Source organism: Chiloscyllium plagiosum, unplaced genomic scaffold (assembly GCF_037043375.1).
Source record: "Chiloscyllium plagiosum isolate Xiang-an unplaced genomic scaffold, Cpla_swu_hap1 HiC_scaffold_4, whole genome shotgun sequence".
Taxonomy (NCBI): domain Eukaryota; kingdom Metazoa; phylum Chordata; class Chondrichthyes; order Orectolobiformes; family Hemiscylliidae; genus Chiloscyllium; species Chiloscyllium plagiosum.
This window is the reverse complement of record NW_028270142.1, coordinates 14,435,304-14,451,291: the sequence shown is the minus strand read 5'-3', so window position 1 is coordinate 14,451,291 and position 15,988 is coordinate 14,435,304. Positions and strand designations below refer to the sequence as shown.

The 15,988-nt window shown below is 43.3% G+C and overlaps 1 protein-coding gene across 1 annotated transcript in view; it reads right to left on the bottom strand.

The window, feature by feature from the left end:
* Positions 1 to 15,729, bottom strand: part of LOC122549601 (peptidase inhibitor 15-like) — a 37,567-nt gene extending 21,838 nt beyond the window's left edge. The window contains exons 1-2 of the mRNA XM_043689428.2: positions 15,370 to 15,729; positions 14,768 to 15,070 (exon numbers count right to left, since the gene is read on the bottom strand). Of these exons, the coding sequence (XP_043545363.1) occupies positions 14,768 to 15,040 (273 nt within the window). The 5' untranslated portion in view covers positions 15,041 to 15,070; positions 15,370 to 15,729. The remainder of the gene's footprint in view (positions 1 to 14,767; positions 15,071 to 15,369) is intronic.
* Between the last annotated feature and the right edge of the window lie 259 nt (positions 15,730 to 15,988).

Sequence of the window (15,988 nt, the reverse complement as noted above, 5' to 3'; positions counted from 1 at the left end):
ACAAAAAAAAACACATGTTCCTTTAAGCTTGAAACTCATATTTTAACTATTAAGTAATTTAAGCCAAAAAGAATTATTGGAGCTCTTTCACCAAATTATTTTATAAAGCATCATTAAAATTTACATTCTGAATCAGGCAGGAAATGTTTGTAGTGGAACTGGTTCCTCAATATACCAATTTACTTTTTAAAGGCTTCAATTATAATTGAGGGAATAATCCTGAAAATTGACTAAAGTGGAATATTACAAGGTTTGTTTTTAAACAAAGCTTTCCTGGATTTCTTTTTCACACACTCTTGTATTTTTTGATTGCATCAGATTTGGGTATCGGCCACACAGCTGTGCTGCAGACAACAGTTGTGGGGTTGACACATGTGAATAGGTCAAATTGGGTCACGTTGGGTTCAGAGGGGTAAATAAGTTGAGACTAGGAAGCGACCGAACACCCAGAATAATTTCAGTCGGGAAAGTGTTGAGACACAGGTCAGATATCGCCTGGAGCTGAACAGTACAGGATGACAAAAGTGGAAATACAGCATACTGGGAGCTCTCTGTGTGGGCTATAATATACAAGAACATAAGAGGTAGGAGCAGGAGTAGGTCATCAGGCCCCTCAGGCCAGCTCCACCATTCAATATCATCATGGCTGATCTTTTTGTGGCCTCAGCTCTACTTATCCGTGCTCTCACTATAACCCTTAATTCCTTTACTGTTCAAAAAAATTATGTATCTTATCTTAAAAATATTCAATGAGGAAACCTCAACTACTTCAATGGGCAGGGAATTCTACAGATTCACAACCCTCTGGGTGAAGAAGTTTGTCCTCAATTCAGTTGTAAATCTGCTCGCCCTAATTCGGAGGCTGTGCCCCCCCCCACCCCCAGCTGAATTTCACCTACTAGTGAAAACATCCTCCCTGTTTCTATCTTATCTATTCCCTTCATAATTTTATTTGTTTCTATAAGATCCCCCCCTCATTCTTCTAAATTTCAATGAATATAATCCCAATCTACTCAATCTCTCCTCATTGGCCAACCCTTTCAACTCCAGAATCAACCCAGTGAACCCCCTCTGCACCCCCTCCAGGGTCAGTACATCCTTTCTCAAGTAAGGAGACTAAAAGGTGTGGCCTCACCAGCACCCACTACAGCCTGCAACATAACCTCCCTGCTTTTCATCTCAATCCTTTTAGCAACGAAGAACAAAATTTCATTTGCCTTCTTAATTACCTGTTGTACCTGCAGACCAACCTTCAGTGATTCATGCACAAGGACACCCAGTTTCCTCTGCACAGCATCAGGCTGCATTTTTTTACCATTCAAATAATAGTCCTTTGTACTGTTATTCCTACCAAAATGGATGACTTCACATTTACTGATATCCTACTCCATCTGTCAGACCTTTGCCCACTCACAAACTATGTCCCTCTGCAAAGTTTCATAGTCCTCTGCACACTTTGCTCTACCACTCACCCTACTGTCATATTCAGACTTTGATACATTACACATAGTCGCCAAGTCCAAATCATATGTGTAGATTGTAAATAATTTTAGTCCCAACACTGATCCTTGAGGCACACCACTAGTCGCAGATGCCAACCAGAAAAGCACTCATTTATCCTCACCCTTTGCTTCCTGTTGGTTAACTACTCCTCTATCCATGCTAAAACATTGCCCATAAAGCCATGCATCTTCATCCTATGCAACAGCGTTTTGTTGAATGCCTTTTGGAAATCTCGATACACCATATCTACTAGGTCCCCGTTGTCCATGTTGCTCGTAATGGCTTCACAGAATGCCAGTAAATCAGCTAAATATGACCTTCCTTTCATGAACCCATACTACGGATGGCCAATGGGACAATTTCTATCTAGATGTCTTGCAATTTCTTCCTTGATGATAGATTCAAGCATTTTCCCAACTCGAGAAGTTAGGCTAACCGGCCTATAAATTCCCCACCTTTTGTTTGGCTCCTTTTTTAAACAGTGGTGTCACGTTTTCTGTTTTCCAATTTGCTGGAACTGTCCCAGAGTTCAGGTAAATAGCTGTAAAATGAAGCTGAAGTTTGTGAATAGGTTGTTGCCAAGGGAGCAAGCCTCCGAACCCATTGGGAGACCTGCAATTTTTCACATCTAAGAAAAGTATAAGAGCGATGTCTCTGAGAGGGAAAAGGAACAGATATTTCATGGACAATTTTCTAACTTCACATTTCTAATGAAAGGTTTGCTCTCCATTAATGAAAATTGAAAACTTAGAGCCACAGAAATATATAACAGTGAAGGAAGCCATTTGATCCATTGTATCATCTCTCCTTTCACCTGACTAAGCATGCTCTTCCCCAATCCATTTTTGACTTTTTATTACCCTCCTTCATTGACTGTAACTGTGTTGATCCTCTTTTTTGGCTTTCTTATTGTTTTGAAGTCCTTCTCTCAATTTCTCATAGACTTATTTTTCTCTTCTTCTCGTACTTTTTAAATTTCATTCACGAGGTGAGGGACACTGGCAAGGCCAGCATTTATTGCTCATCCCTAAATGCCCAGAGGTTAGTTTTGAGTCAACCACATTGGTCTGGAGTCCCATGTAGGCCAGACTAGTTAAGGATGGTAGATCCCTTCCCTAAAAAACATTAGCAAACCAGATGGGATTTTCCCCTGACAATTGACAATGGCTTTATCAATAGACTCTTAAATCATCAATTATTATTGAATTTAAATTCTACCATCCTGCCCTGGCAGAATTCAAAGCTGAGTCCCCAAGACATTACCTGGGTCTCTGGATAACGGTCCAGTGATAATACCGCTAGGCTATCACCTCCCCTTATTCTATGACTTGATGTATTAACAACTTTCAAAAGCTCTATTTATTGGAATATTGTCAGATTTCATGTTTCATTTCTCTTACTACCTGAGTTCTGAAGAAGAGTCATATTGAACTTGAAATGTTAACTGCTTTTTTCCAGCTCTGTAGTTCTCTCCGTAGTCTCTCTCTTACCCTCAACTCTCTCAGCTCCATCATATCAGGTGAAAACCTCCCTCACTGCTCCATTTACTACCTCTGCCATTTCTGACAATGCATGCTGTTTCTGTTCAGATGCAGTCATGTCCCTTCATATACGGCCCTCACTTTTCCACAATTGGTTCTATGCCCCAGGACAATGAGCACCAGACTCCTATAACAGCCTAGCAGCTTTGCACATGACCAAAAGCAAAATGCTGAGGATGCTGGAAATCTGAAGTTAACACAGAGACCACTGCGGAAACTCAGCAGGTCTGGCAGCATCTGTGGAGAGAGAAACAGTAAACATTTCAAGTCTGATATGATTCTTCCTCAGAACATGAGTATGAGAGAAATGAGGCGTGACAATATCCGAATGATAGAATTCCGCACTGTGCCATTTTCTTATTTTTGCAGTCTGTATGCCTCACGCTCCTTTAATTAGTCCATCACTAGAGTGTACTGCTCAGAAATGCCATTTTCTGAATCCACCCCTTATTTGTCCAAAATTATGGCTTGAATCTTCCAGGCAGCAATAATCGCTGATGGATTGCCATCCACTTTGATTTGTTTCAGCCATGTCAGAGCTCTGAATTCCTGGCAGGGACTTCTGAATGTGGCCTCTTTGGAGCTGTACAGCATAGTTTGTAACAGAGCTATTTTTTATACTGCTGGACTGCTAGGGATATCACGCTGCTGCCACCTTTCATGATACAGCTGCTGTTTTCTGATAAGTTCCTTCAGGAATCTGCTGCAGAGCTTTGGGAGATTTAGCCAGCTTTTCAAAGTGCCAATGAATGAAGCAAGCTGGAGTGATAGGATGACACGGTAGGGTAGGGTGGAAAGGTGCTCGGTGGGCGTTATGGGTTGGAATGTATGTGGGTAGCGTGGCAGGAATGGTCGATGACAGGGTATTAGGGTGGCGAGGTTGGGTCAGGTGGGAAACTGTAGGGGAGTCACGTCACGAGATAGGGAGTCAGGGGTCAGGGTGAGTGAGACTGTCAGACTGCAGTCATAAAGGGTCTATGGGGTGGTCAGAAGATTGGAGGGAATTGGACAATCAGGAAGAGGGGTATCAGTAGGTCAGAATGTGAGCCAGAGGGTCAAGGGGTGAGGCAGAGGGTCAAGGAGGGAGTTCAGGTCATAATGGGGTAGGTCGGATTTTGGATCATTGGCTTGTACAGCTACCCAAGAATTAGATATGTCTTTCTGTCTAACATTTCCTGGGTCACTAGCTAGGGAATTACAACAGAACTGTCCCAAAGCTTCTGACTTTAACACGGAGATGGTAACTTTTCCAGAGGATCATAGGGATTAGGGCAATTGCCCATCAGAAGTTCAAACTTCCTGGGTAATTCCCACAAAGTCTGCACATCAGGAAATCCAAGTCCTTCCAGCTCACATCTTTAGTCATACATTCACTCTCTGGCAACCCGGAGTCAGGACAATCTCAGCCTTTTAGTTAGATTGGGTAACTAGGGGGACCTCTGCACCAGTGACTTCTGTTTTTTTTTCCACCACCCCTGCAGATGCTTCCATCCTTCTATGTTCCAATTTTATTTCTCTCTTGCTCTGTCTTATGGGTTGCCTTATGCATCTTAAATAGAGTGCAATACAAAAACCCCTTTCTGATTGCAGTTGACAATTGTTATTTAAGACATAAGCCCTCTGCGAAAGGGAAGCAACTTTCCTGCACTCAGTGCAAATGTACAGCCCTTGAATACAAAAAGCACTGTGCTGAATTTAGATCAACTGCATGGTGCAATATGATTGGTGGTAGGGTGATCGAAATTAGTCTCCCTTCCTGGTTGGCATAGTATTATTGAGCTGAGGGCACCGATCATGGCTCACAGAGGCAGCTGGCTTCCCACAGCTAGGTCATCCAGCTTGGAGATTAGACTCATAGAATCCCTACAGTGTGGAAGAAGGCCATTTGGCCTATCAGCTCCACACAGACCCACCAAACGGTATCCCACCCAGACCTGCCCACCTACCCTATCCCTGTAATCCTGTATTTCCCATGGCTAAGTCATCTACACATTCCTAGATGTGGGGCAATTCAGCATGGCCAATCCACCGAACCTGCACAGTCTTTGGATGGTGGGAGGAAACTGGAGCACCCGAGGCTGGAATCAAATCTGGGTTCCTGGTGCTGTGAGGCACCACTGAGCTATCATACCACCTCAATTAGGAGAAGGAACAGGTATTGACACACAATGGCTAATAATTGGAGAATGGAATGAGGAGCAACACGGTTCTACTTTGGGTTCCATAATAAAGAAAAGTTTTTTAAAAAACTTTTAACTTGCCTTTTGTGATATTCTCTTTGAAGATTTCTGTTTCAGCAGCTAAGCACCTGAACCTTAAGGACCGCTGGATGAGATTTTCTGATGCCAATAGTAAGGAACATTGAAATGTTTGCCACTGTTTCACATCAGGGCTTTTCAGAGGTCTTGACCCAAGCTCATGCACGCTAATTGCCTGGAAATATTACATTTCTGATGTGGAGATCTATATTGTCCAGGTCCCTATAAAAATGTCTCCAATGCTGACCTCTGGGACAGAGACTTGGATCTATCGTACGATACTTAACCATTTACTTACCCCAATATTTCCTACTGTTAATGTTTGGAGTTGTTCAATGATTAACAGAAGTGCTCACCTCATCAACCCCCAAACCCAGCAACTCCTTCTGACCACCCCCAATGCCCCCTTCTCTGGTCACTGACCAGAAGATATGGGTGGCACGATGGCACAGTGGTGCTGCCTCACAGCCCCAGGAACCCGGGTTCAATTCCACCCTCGAGCGACTGCATGGAGTTTGCACATTCTCCCTGTGTCTGCTTGAGTTTCCTCCGGGTACTTTGGTTTCTTCCCACAACCCAAAGATGTGCAGGTTAAATGGATTTGCCGTGCTAAATTGTTCATAGCGTCTATGGCTATGTGGGTTAGCCACACATGATGTGGGGTTACAGGGCTACGGTAGTGTGGTGGGTCTGGGTGGGATGCTCTTTGGAGGTTTAGTGTGGACTTGATGGGCTGAATGGCCTGCTTCCACACTGTAGGGATTCTATAATGATCTGGACTATCAAGTCTGAAAACCCAAAGGTAGATTTTAAGCAATGTCTTAAAGGAGGTAGAGAGGCTGAGCAGTTTAGGGAGGATATTCCAGAACTTGGGGCTTGGACAACTGCAGGTACAGTCACCATGAGGAAGCAATTACCATTGGAGATCTGCAAGAGGGTAAGATTAGAGAAACATAGCTATCTCAGAGATTTGTGACATTGGAGGGGAACAAAGAGCTTGAGAGGGGTAAGACTGCACAGGAACTTGGAAACAAAGATGAGAATTTTGAAATAAATACATTTTCCAAATTGGTAGCCAATGTAAATCAGCAAGCACATTGGTAATAGCTGAAAAGGAGGAAGTGACGACTGCAGATGCTGGAGATCAGAGTCAAGAATGTAGTGCTGGAAAAGCATAGCTGGTCAGGCAGCATCCAAAGTGCAGGAGAATCAATGTTTCAGGCATAAACCCTTCATCAAGAAGTGATAGGTGAAAAGATCTTGCTCTCAACTGGAATTCTGGCAGAGTTTCTTTGGCCTCAAGTTTACATAGGGTAGACGATTTGGTTTTGTGAAGGGCAAGTCATGTCTCACAAACCTTACTGAATTCTTTGAGAAGGTGACTAAGGAGGTGGACGAGGGGAAAGTGGTAGATGTGGTGTATATGGATTTTAGTAAGGCGTTTGATAAGGTTCCCCATGGTAGGCTACTTCAAAAAATACGGAGGTATGGCATTGAGGGTGAGTTGGAGGTTTGGATTAGGAATTGGCTGGCTGGAAGAAGACAGAGGGTAGTAGTTGATGGTAAAGGTTCATCTTGGAGTGCCGTTACTAGCGGTGTTCCGCAAGGATCTGTTTTGGGACCATTGCTGTTTGTCATTTTTATAAATGACCTGGAGGAGGGGCTAGAAGGTTGGGTGAGCAAGTTTGCGGATGATACGAAAGTCGGTGGAGTTGCTGACAGTGAGGAAGGATGTGGCAGGTTACAGCGGGATATAGATAAGCTGCAGAACTGGGCAGAAAGGTGGCAAATGGAGTTCAATGTAGCTAAGTGTGAGGTGATTCACTTTGGTAAGAGTAACAAAAAGATGGGGTACTGGGCTAATGGTCGGATACTTGGTAGTGTGGATGAGCAGAGGGATCTTGGTGTCCATGTACACAGATCTTTGAAAGTTGCCATCCAGGTAAATAGTGCGGTGAAGAAGGCATATGGCGTACTGGCTTTTATTGGTAGAGGAATTGAGTTCGGAGTCCTGAGATCATGTTGCAGTTGTATAAGATTCTGGTGCGGCCGCATCTGGAGTATTGTGTGCAGTTTTGGTTGCCATACTATAGGAAGGATGTGGAGGCACTGGAACGGGTGCAGAGGAGGTTTACCAGGATGTTGCCTGGTATGGTAGGAAGATCGTATGAGGAAAGGCTGAGGCACTTGGGGTTGTTTTCATTGGAGAAAAGAAGGTTTAGGGGTGACTTGATAGAGGTGTACAAGATGATTAGAGGTTTAGATAGGGTTGACCGTGAGAACCTTTTTTCACGTATGGAGTCAGCTATTACGAGGGGGCATAGCTTTAAATTAAGGGGTGGTAGGTATAGGACAGATGTTAGGGGTAGGTTCTTTACTCAGCGAGTCGTGAGTTCACGGAATGCCCTGCCAGTAGCAGTGGTGGACTCTCCCTCTTTATGGGCATTTAAGCGGGCATTGGATAGGCATATAGAGGATAGTGGGCTAGTGTAGGTTAGGTGGGCTTGGATCGGCGCAACATCGAGGGCCAAAGGGCCTGTACTGCGCTGTATTCTTCTATGTTCTATGTTCTATGATGGGTGCATTGGAATCGTGAGAGCTGAAGGGAACAAGAGCATCAGTAAGGGTTTCAGGAACAGATGAGCTGAGACAGTGGCAAAGCCAACTGCTTCACAATGGGAATAGACTGTCCATAAAGAAAAAATGTGGGATTGAAAGCTTACCTCTCTTAACTAATTCACTAATTTTGTGAACAAGTTAGCGTTTGGTCTCAGACTGCAGCCAGTGAGAGGGATGGAGTAAGTGACTAGGGAACAATATTTTGGAGTATACACTGACCACAATGACTTCAATGTTCCCTAAAATTTAATTGTAGGAAATTTCTGCCCACCCAATACCAAATGTGAGATAAGCAGACTAAGGATTTAGCAACAGTGGAGGAGTTGAGACAGTGGGTGGTGAGTTAAAGCTGGACATCGCCAGGGCACAAGAGAAAATTAATATTGTGCTTTTTGATGGTCGTAGAGATGTACAGCATGGAAACAGGCCATTCGGTCCAATCGTCCATGCTGACTAGATATCCAAAATTAATCTTGTCCCATTTGCCAGCACTTGGCCAATTTCTCTCTAAACCCTTCCAATTCATATACCCATCCAGATGCCTTTTAAATGTTGTAATTGTACCAAACTCCACCTCTTCCTCTAGCAGCTCATTCCATACATGCAACACCCTCCGTGTGAAAAAAGTTGCCTCTTATTCTCTTTTAAATCTTCCCCTCTTACTCTAAACTTATGCCCTCTAGTTCTGGACTCCTCCACCCCAAGGAAAAGACCTTGTCTACTTACCCTATCCATGCCCCTCATAATTTTATAAACCTCTATAAGGTCACCCCTCAGCTCTGATGCTCCAGGGAAAACAGCCCCAGCCTGTTCAGCCTCTCCCTATAGCTCAACCTTCCAACCCTGGCAACATCTTTGTAAATCTTTTCTGAACCTTTTCAAGTTTCACAACATATTTCCGATAGGAAGGAGACCAGAATTGCACACAATATTCCAAAAGTGGTCTAACCAATGTCCTGTACAGCTGCAACATGACCTCCCAACTCCTGTACTCAATGCTCTGACCAATAAAGGAAAGCATACTAAATGCCTTCTTCACTATCCTATCTACCACAGACTCCACTTCCAAGGAGCTGTGAACCTGCACTCCACGGTCTCTGTTCAGCAACACTCTCGAGGACCTTACCATTAAGTGTATAAGTCCTGTGCTGCAGACGGTAGTCTGTAAATGGTAAATAGAAAGTTGCCAAGGTTAGATCCTTGGGAACATGAGAAATAACACTGTGGGAGCAGAAAAAAAGAAGCAATTGTAACTAATACTCTGGCTATGATCTGATAGTTCTAAGAACTATCCAAGCGAGTGTAATCCCAGCCAGCTGGTTAACACTAGACAGGCAGTGGCGAGGCTAGTGTCATCAAGCATGTCAAAGGTTGCAGACAGGTCAAGGAGGATGAGAAGGAATTGTTTACAATGGTCCTATTTCCTTGGAGTGTAATTTGTGACATGCATGAAAGCAGTTTGTGACATAGGCAGAAACATAATTGGAGGGCTTCAAGCATCAGGTTTTGGGAAGATAGGAACAGATTTGGGAGGTGACTATATGTTCAATTCAAGGATGTTGAAACAAGGATTGCTTTTTTTGACAAAGATTTGACATGAGTTGAGATTTTTAAGAATATCAGTTCATGTGAGAACTGTGGGTGAGGTGTTGAATAGGGGATGGCTCTGATTTACGCATGGAATTACCACAATATTGAAATCAGTACATAAATGCCACCCACTGCAAATACGTGCAGTCCCATTGATTGCTAAGCTTGTGTTTGTATTTTTAACATTTTGGCAAAGGATTCACATATACCAATTTCAATTGGCCATATCATCCAAATTTCAGTTTCTGCATTAGTGCACAAACCTATGTTAACATCACACAACACTCAGAATACAACCGATTTATACTGTAGTTATGACAATAAGTAATCTCCTTTAAACAACAACCTTTATGTTGATGGGCAAACCATTTTGTAACTTATGGTTCATAAAGACGGTTCAGTAATTATCAACCTGTGTGATGGAGGGGTCAATGTTTATTGATATTACAGAATCAGCTGGTCAAATCTCTGTGATGCAACTTATTCCCTTCTGTGTAATGAATGTTTTGTCCTTTCAGTTTCTCTCCTGGTTTTTGTGACCTTTTCTACTCGGTTGCCTATAAAGTCTGTTTTTGCTACCCTGTGTAAACATTCAAATCTCTGCTCAAAATGGTTACAAATGATGCTGATGAAAGGCTGACATCCTTTTTTTTACCATCCGTTTGTTGGTGGTCTAATTTTCTAAAGCTGCAAACCAGCTGCTGTTCAATATTGGCAATGTCACAGGGCTTTTAGAAACCTCCAGCTATCCAATCAAAACCAAACAAATGCATTTCAGTTAATGCTCGTTCGATGGAACATTTCCAATTGGCCCGCTTTCAACTGACATAGGGAGTTAAAGGTTGTTATTCGCAGACTCTACTGATAAATACCATTGATGATATTCGTGTGTGACATTTTAACATGTACATGATTTTAATCTGTTTATTGTAAGTGAGCTAATATTTCATTTAACATAATAGGCCAAGAAATAGCAATAAATATGTATTCACCAGTAGCACCAACATTTTTCTAACTTTATAGCTACTATCTATGGAACAAATGGGTCTGTTCTAATTTGTCATCTTTGACAATCCAGTGCTATATGTAGTTTAATAAAAACAAAAATCAAAGTAGAATATGCATCCTCTTTAAGTATAAATCTGTTCTGGATATAATTAAGTTGTGTTATTTTCTGAAACTCCAAACATGAAACCAGTATTATAAATATCGAGTTCTGGAAATCAGATTTGATCTGTTGACAACAGAAAATGAGATGCAAATTGTTTTGCTCCCCTTAATATACTTAGAAGTCCGTAAAATATTTTAAAATTAAACACCTACCTGGAATGAGAAATTAACCTGATTCCATGGCAACCCCATTTATCCTGTCTTTTCTAAAGAAATATAAATTAAATCGACAGTACTAGAATGGAAAAGTAATGCATTGGACTAACTCCAAGGAGCTTGGCTGACCCAAAGATGCTCGAATCACAATGCTTGTTCCAGAATCTTAAAGAGAAAGCGGGAAAAGCAAGAAGAGACCGTTAAACAGAAACAAAGAGAGAGCCAAAGAGAGAGGGAGAGAGAGAGATCAACCCTGAACTCCCTCCCTATTTTCAACATTTATGCTTTTATTATGATTTTAAAAAAGGGTTGAGGTGCCTCACACCATTTAATGAGCTGTTAACCCACTCAACTGAAGTTACCATAACCTTTTAGGTTTGGTAACTGTCACAATCTGCCCATACAAACTCCATGGAATTCATGTGCACAGGAGCACTATCCACCTGGTAGTGCTGTGACTAGGAATCTCTTACTTTTACGCTATTCCTACACTTTGTCACACTGCAACTATACAGTGTGCATTCCCAGCATGGGTTGGTGCAGTGCCCATCTCAATATTGCCGGGGAACTACCTGCATAAAAGATGACACAGACCATTGCAAACACTGCCATGCCCTCTTCTCCAAAAAAAACTTGAATTTCTTAAATGAAAATGGAAATGCTGAAGTATATTTAGAATCATGCGATTCTGACAGACACTGAGATAACTGTCTCAAGATGTGTTTGGAATGTTTCAAAACGCAGCACTCTCTAATCTGACAGAAGACTGGAAGGACTTTTGGCAATATTCGCATTCATTTATGGAATTTGGGTTTCATTGGTTAGGCCAGAACTTATTGCCCATCTCTAATTGCTCTTAAAGCTCATGATAGGCAGCTCCAAAACCTGCTACAGCCCACGTGATGCAGGTAAATTCACAGTACTGTGAGGAAGTAAATTCCAGGAGTTTGACCACACGCAGTGAAGGAATGGCAAGATAATTCTAAGTCAAGATACTAAGCGGTACTTGCAGGTAGTAGGGGTGTTCTCACGTATCTGCTACCTTTGTCCTTCTCGATGTAAAGGTGCTGCTGAAGGAATCTGTGTGTGAGTTACTGCTGGGTATCCTTGACTGATCCGGTGTTGTGTCTTCTCTCAACAGTGTGTGATGAGATACTATATAGGGCAATGAACCATTGTGATGAGTGCAGCAAAGGAGCAGCATAGGCTTGCAAGGGCTAACAGGCAAGAATCAGTGAGGGGAAAAGGACAGAGAGGGTTCAGAAAAGGGGTGACAAATAAGGGACAGCAAGCACCAGGTGCTGAGTGCCAACAAACACACAGATGCAAAACCAGTTCTGGCACCAGCTGGTGGCCACATATCGATGACATCAACAGTGGGAGAAACCATGCCATGACTGACAGGCACTGTAACGGCTGAATCCACTTGTATGACTGTTCCTGCAGTTGGTCATCAGCAGTGGGAGCTAACTGCATTGTTGGAATTTGTTAGTTACCTCAAGTCACTTAGTTCCAGTTGAAATGATGAATTTGACAGGTTCTCAAAGTTTGCTTTCTGACTTTTGATGATCCATTCCAACACATTGACAGACACACACACACACACACACACACACACACACACACATACACACACATACACACACATACACACACATACACACACACATACACACACACCCCCATACACACTCACACCCCAAACACACATACACACACACACACAGGCATCTGTGGACACACAGAGACATGTACACACACACACACACACACACACACAGTGGCATCTGTGGACACACAGAGACATGTACATCACACAAAGGCACCTGTGGACACACAGAGATATGTACACACACACACACACAAAGGCACCTGTGGATACACAGAGACACACATGTACATACACACACACACACACACAGGCATCTGTGGACACACAGAGACATGTATACACACACACACACACACAAAGGCACCTGTGGATACACAGAGACACACATGCACACACACACACAGAGGCATCTGTGGACACACAGAGACATGTATACACACACACACACACACACACACACACACACACACAAAGGCACCTGTGGACACACAGATATGTACAGACACACACACACACACACACACACACACAAAGGCACCTGTGGATACACAGAGACACACATGTACATACACACACACACACACATACACACACACACAGAGGCATCTGTGGACACACAGAGACATGTATATACACACACACACACACATGCACACACAAAGGCACCTGTGGATACACAGAGACACACATGCACATGTACATACACACACACACACATACACACACACACAGAGGCATCTGTGGACACACAGAGACATGTATACACACACACACACACACACACACACACACAAAGGCACCTGTGGATACACAGAGACACACATGCACAGACACACACACACACACACACACAGAGGCATCTGTGAACACACAGAGACATGTATACACACACACACACAAAGGCACCTGTGGATACACAGAGACACACATGCACATGTACATACACACACACACACACACACACATACACACACAGAGGCATCTGTGGACACACAGAGACATGTATATATACACACACACACACACACACACACAGAGGCATCTGTGGACAACACACAGAGACATGTATTCACACACACACAAAGGCACATGTGGACACACAAAGACACACAGAGACATACATACACACACATACACAGGCTTCTGTGGACACACAAAGACACACAGGCACATGTACATACATACACATACAAAGACACACAGGCACATGTGTACACACGCACACACAGGCATCTGTGGACACAGACACGTACACACACACACAGGCATCTGTGGACACACAGAGACATGCCTATACACACACTCATACACAGGCTTCTATGGACACACAAAGACACACAGGCACATGTACATACACACAGGCATTTGTGGACACACAGAGACATGTACATACACACACACATTCACAGACTTCTGTGGACACACAAAGACACACAGGCACATATACTTACACACACACACACACACAAAGACACCTGTAGACACACAGGCACATGTACATACACACACACACACACACACACACACACACAAAGACACCTGTAGACACACAGAGACACACAGGCACATGTACATACACACACATACACACAAAGACACCTGTAGACACACAGAGACACACAGGCACATGTGTACACATGCACAAAGAGAACCTGTGAACATAGAAAGACACAGAGAGACATGTATACACACACATACAAAGAGGATCTGTAGACAGAGAGACACACAGCCACACACAGACAGAGACAGAAAAGCACATACACTGACACTAAGTAAAATAAAATACTGCAGATGCTGGAACTCTGAAACAGACTTGAATGCTGGAGAAACTCAGCAGGGCTGACAGCTCCTGGACAGAACAGTCTCTGTGTTTGTCACACAGGCAAACCTAATCAGTTCCTCCTGCATTGTAGAAGTATTGCACTTTCATTCAAATACCATTTTATTTGCATTCATGGAATTGCCTGTTATTGAATTCATTAAAAGGACATTCAGTCTTAGACCAACCTCTTTCAGCAATTCATTTCCAGTGCGCCAGTAAATCGTTCATATCCCCTTTTAGGTTTGATTTTTTTTTCCCCCTGGGAACCCGAAACTAAAAGAAGTGGATTTTGTGTAAAAAAAAAGAAAACCCCACTGCATTTGCCGTGCTTTGAAGACGTTTCCCCGGCAGGGGGTGTGAAGCTACTGAGAACAACGAAGCAAACTCAGGGTGTTATAGACGTGTGTCAGTTGTGAAGCCTTCATGAGTTACTGATTGATGACAGAACAACGCCAGTGGTGCGGGATGGTGTTCAATTATGAGACAATGAACTCACCATGTACTCCATATTCGCTGAAGGGGGGTTGACTTGACTTCGAACCTTGTTGTGGTAGTCGAGAATAACCGATTTGTCAGTTGGGGAGATGTACCGTCTCCGCCTGACTTTCGGGATACTCCCCGGTGGCAGGTATTTTCTCCCGGGCCACGCTTTCCCGCTGAAGTTTGAGGAAACCAGCGCGCTGGAGACATTCACTGAAGACACAAATGCACTTGTTCCACATAGGGCACAGAGTAACCTGATCAGGCACAGCGTGGAACTCGACTTCATGATGGCCAGCCGAAGGTTGACAACAGTGCCCTGCAAATCAGATGTTAGACTGAATAAAGAAATCAAAAAAAGTGTGCAAGGTAGTTTAACGGGAAGACGCAGTTTCAGTCACTTGGAATGTAATGCAGTGGAGATGGGGTCACATCCTTCATTCATGACATTATTCCTCGAAAGCAAATTAGTGGAAACATTCAGACAATCATTCAGCAACTAATTTTTAAAAATAAATCGCATATGCCTTTACTGGCCAATGCAAATTTCTATAAAGACGATTTTCCCTCGGATTTCTTACTTTGATGTTATTTAGTGTAAGGATAAATTTAGCTCACCTCTTGCGTGCAGCCAGACACTGGCAAAATGTCCTTCCAAATTTCAAAGTCCGTCTGGAAGGAGTCTTGTGAGGTATTTTGCGATCGGGGTGAGGTAAGGCCGTCAGTGATGTGGGATGGGGCGTGATAGGGACCTTGTGTGAGAGGGGGCTTTCTGCTGGACCGTCCCTGGGCTTTTATAATCGGCGGAACGTCTCAGGAAGGCAAACTCCCGCTCTCTGATGATGGTGTCTCTTTAACTCTTCGTGGTCCCTGAATCACCCAATGCGTTCATTGTCGCCCCTCTCACTCGCCAGAATCCTCATCACTGAGCTTTAGTTTTGCAAACCGCATGTGTGTGTGTGTAATTTGGAAACCCGGTCGGAGAGCAGTAAAAAGTGTGAACCGTGTGTCACTCTGTGCACCGTCATTTTTTTTTCCCTGTTCCTGCAGAGATTGCAGGCGATGTTTTAAATGCAGGCAATTTGAAAACGGCGCAAGCTGTTATTCGCAATTTTGAACGAGGGAGGGATTGGGTAGAAGTGCACGAAACAAGGTTACCTAAACCACGTTCGAATGGAAATTTCTAGAAATAAGCCAAAGCTCGAGAGTGGTCCTCTGAGGATGGCTGTGAAATCCG